The sequence below is a fragment of the Terrapene carolina genome, unplaced genomic scaffold (genome assembly GCF_002925995.2).
Source record: "Terrapene carolina triunguis isolate 2854851 unplaced genomic scaffold, T_m_triunguis-2.0 Scaffold33891, whole genome shotgun sequence".
Classification (NCBI taxonomy): domain Eukaryota; kingdom Metazoa; phylum Chordata; order Testudines; family Emydidae; genus Terrapene; species Terrapene triunguis.
The window spans coordinates 8246844-8251169 of record NW_020698242.1 but is presented as its reverse complement, the minus strand read 5'-3'; the positions used below and the strand labels follow the sequence as shown (position 1 = coordinate 8251169).

Here is a 4326-nt window from a genome sequence, read left to right as displayed (position 1 = left end):
AGCTCACTATTAACTAGCAAAACTAAAGATAACTAGCTATGTTCATTTATATATGGGGATACATTTAGTTTGATTCATTTATTTTTTTTTGGTTATTTTACTGGTATAGACCCTAATGTTGCAAACAGATGTAATTGCTTAGATCCACATTAAAATCAGTGGAGAAAGATAACAGGCCAAAAGGTTTTGTATGGGGGGGGTGGGGGGAAGCATTCATGGCTCCCAAAAAATAGAGTTTTTAAAATGTGACTATCGTTAGATTTCCTCCCCGTTTCCCCCCCTGGCCCCATCTTCGACAGTTGCTGTCCATCTCCTGTTCTCTGGCTGTTCTGCCAGTTTTTTTGTTTCCCTTTTTTCTTCCTTCCCCTTAACCTGTTGTTCCCAATTTTATTTTACTCTTGAGCATTTCAGCTTTTTCTCTGACGCAAGATGTTCAGCCATGTGAGGCCTGTCTTGTATTAAAGTGATTTATTAAATGGAAGATAAGAAATTAAAATCTGATCCTCCAGAAAAAGCTTTTCTTCTGCGTGAGTATCTGGTATAACCATAAGAATTGAATGTAGAACACTTTACAAATTGTTATTGTACTACTAGCTAGATAGTTGTGCTTCCTGTGATTGGTCACAATTGAATCCACCTAAAACTAGCGTTTCTGCTGAGAGAGGGGGGAAAAAGCTAAAGGGAAAAATATGAGAAGTATTCAAACAAACAAAACCCCAAGGACCTGTCTTCTATGTTCATAACCAGGGGACAAAGGTTATGGTGTCAAATATTACTAAAACCAGTGTGTTAAACATAGTGCTAAAGTAAAGTCTTTATGTTCTGAATTGCACATGCTCTGGTTTACAGCAATGCAGAGTGTGGCTGCTTATTTTTCCTGGTACTTCTAGTACAGCCCCTTTGGGGTCTACCAGAGTAAAGACAAGTAAATATTTATGAAATCCACATTTCTAATGCTGTAGTTCTGTACCCTGTAAAAAATGTAATAGTGTGGAGTAAGGCTTTTGAGCTATGTCTGTTCCTACTGTAGGTAACCTTTCTACTGCTTCCCAAATGCATATATATCTATATTGCAAACAATAAAAACAAAGAAACCAGGGAAGAAAGGCATTACATGAGTTAGTGGCTTGGATCTTTCAAATTGGACCATCTTGACCAAGGTCTAACCTTTCTGAGGCGAAAGAGAATGATCAGGGGCAGTTGAACAGTTACATGTAGTTCACCTGCAATTCATAATTTTGAAATTCTTCAAGTAGGCCTCTGTACGTTCCCAATAATGGAAGATGTGCTGCTGATGTAGCAGGATTAATGGAAACCTCTAAAATCTCCACCTGTTGGAGCACCCATGCACCCTCCTTCAGGGCCCCAAATGTTCTGCAGGCAAGGATATAAAAAGAGAGCCCCAAGTGCCTCGGTTTCATTAAACTCTGTGGTATTGGGCAGACCAGGAACACTGGCTGAGTGTCCGACCTAGCTCTCTGGAAACAGTTTCCAAGTGCCTGCCTTTAGATAAGTTAATTGTTAGTTCATAGTTGGTAGATAGTAGTAGAAAACTTGGGAGCCATTAGGTGCAGACATGCTGGCACTTGTTCTCAGATCTGTGATGCGAGATCCTAAAGCTAAGAGACAGGAGTTCAAGAGGTGTGCTTTATGTTCAGTTTGTAATCTCCTACCTGGCCTGATCTATAAAACTGCTAGCCTCTCATCACTTTTCAAGATCTGTTTTGCCGTGGTGCTCACATGAAACTTGCCAACAATTTATTGCTAGACTCAGAGGCCATCTTGCAGGTGACCGATGGGTAGTTAGGGAAAGCTAATATTACATAATTTACACCATAATAAAAATAAATTAATATTTATATAAAATGAGATTTGTCTCCTCAACTCACACCCTTCATAAGTTGATTCCCATTTTAAAATGCAAGTAATTTGGGTCAGAGACCATGCCAATTACTATGTTTATAAAATGCTTTGTACATTGAAGTCCTGATTAAAATCTCTTGACACAACCATAATATGCACATTTAATAACTAATTAGGCATTGGTAACATACACTGGGTGATTATAAATATATAATCAAAATATATAAAAAATGAGATGCAAATATCCTACACATGCCAGCTTTTTTAACTGGTATTTCTAAAATTATTTTTTGTGTTTTAAGTAGTTTTGGGATCTTTTTGAAGGAGACTGTGGGGCAAATTCATCCAGAGTGTAAGTCCCTTGAAGTGACTGGAGCTATATCAGGAATGAGTTTACCTCCATAATTGTGGCAATGAAACTTCGCATGGAATAGTCAATGTACATAATTACTCCTCAACAATGTGCTCCTCAACAATGTGCTCGTATGTGGTCCAATAGATAGCTGTCTTAAATTTATCCTTCTTGAGATACAGGTCACTTGAATCCCAATTGTTCATTGGAAGTCTTTGCAGACCTTACACAGCCAGGGTATGAGTACATTTGTTGTTTGAATAAATCAAACCTACCCATTCATATTTTTTTTCTTAATGAGATTTATTCTTTATGCTGCAGAATCTTCTCTTTTGATAGCTTATTTTTATCATGTTCAGCTTCTAACGGGGAATACAGAGGGACAGTAATACGTAGTACATTACAACTAAAGGTCTTGTAACTTGGCATGCAAAGTTATTTGTGCTGTTTAATGTGTGTCGTGACATGAAACTGGTGAGCACCTCTTGTATTTAAGTGATTTCTGATGATTAAATATCTGTTTGCTAGTGATCTAGAAAACGGTTTGTGGTGGTTTATTTTATATTCATTTTTTTTAAAGTGTTCCTTTAGGCACAATAGAGCAGCACCAGAGAATGAATGAAATATTGGGGGGGGGGTTCCCCTCTGGTAATCTGGTTACTGACTGCAATACAGAATACTGTGAAGGTCAGGCAGAGTATAGCAATACATTGGAACAAACTCAAGTATTGCAACATCAGAGAGAGTTTTACTCTGTTTCCCTAGAGGTCAGTGTGCTGATATACTACAACATTTCAGTGATTGATATCCCAACTAGTTGATCTGTGAACACTATTCGCTACCATTTCTTCGAGGGGCATCTGTCTAAAGCAGAAGCATCCATGTGAGAGTTGTGCTAACTGCCAGTGTAGAGAAGTGGGTTGCCAAGGTTTACAAGCAGACTCAGCTAAGCTTTTTTCACCTGACCTACGTAATCTTGGTCTTGGAGGTAACAATACAGCAAAGGTCTTTCCTGCTTTGTCAGTGCTATAGGTAGCATTGGAATAGAAAATACTTACCCATTTTATTCTTTGTGCAGCCAGCAGTGATGAGGCGTTAAAACACTTCCAAAAACAGTAGTGAACAAAGAGTAATGTGCAAGTGACTTAAAAATTCTTCAGTGGTTTGCTTGCTTCTTAGAGTATCTTACTCTTTTTAAACCTGGTTGACAAGTGGTATCTATGAATGTTGACCATAATACTGATCTAATGCTAATAACCTTCCTGATATGTGAACTGCTTAGTATTCAGCAGAGATTGAGACAGAATATTACGAGACATTCAATCTGAAAACCTTCTCCTCGATTTGTTTTTGGCATCCAAATTGATGCATCTGAGCAAATGTGTGATTTGAGATTCAGTTCTTGTCAGTGTTAGAGACCACTCAGATGCTGTTCTGGTGTGTCCTTTTCAACTTAACTGTTTTGGGTTCTAATCTGCAGCGCACCGTAGAGAATGTCTGCATAGTTTCTTGTAAACATTTTCCTCATTTTAGTCCTAGATTAAAAGGATTTCTATTTATTCGAGCTTCAGATGATTTGCAATTAGCTTTCTCAAATGGACCCAATAACTTGCTTAAAACTTTCAGTGTGATAATGGTAAAAAGTAAACAAAAAATCGTTAGTGAAATAGATAGATGGCCTTGTCCCAGATTGTTATCTTGCACCCAGTTTATTCAAAGTAATGAGTCAGTTTTTTCTCTTCCTGTTTCAAGGAAATGAATGGCATGCTGAAGAGCATGCTTTCAGAATGGTTTTCTACGGGATTCCTAAACCTGGAGCGAGTCACCTGGCAGTCCCCTTGTGAAGTGCTTCAAAAGATTAGTGAGTAAGTGCCAAGAATTTCCAATGTTTGATGTAGTTCAGGGGTCGGCAACGTTTGGCACGCGGCTCGCCAGGGTAAGCACCCTAGCGGGCCGGGCCAGTTTATTTACCTGCTGACGCGGCAGGTTCGGCCGATCGCGGCCCCCACTCGCCGCGGTTCGCCGTCCCGGGCCAATGGGGGCGGCAGGAAGCCACAGCCAGCACATCCCTCGGCCTGCGTTGCTTCCCGCCGCCCCCATTGGCCCGGGAC

At 39.7% G+C, this 4326-nt stretch overlaps 1 protein-coding gene across 1 annotated transcript in view; it reads left to right on the top strand.

The window, feature by feature from the left end:
- LOC113409559 (malonyl-CoA decarboxylase, mitochondrial-like) overlaps positions 1-4326 on the top strand; it is a 55213-nt gene that overhangs the window by 11212 nt on the left and 39675 nt on the right. The window contains exon 2 of the mRNA XM_029914235.1: positions 3968-4080. Coding sequence (XP_029770095.1) covers positions 3968-4080 — 113 coding nt within the window. The remainder of the gene's footprint in view (positions 1-3967; positions 4081-4326) is intronic.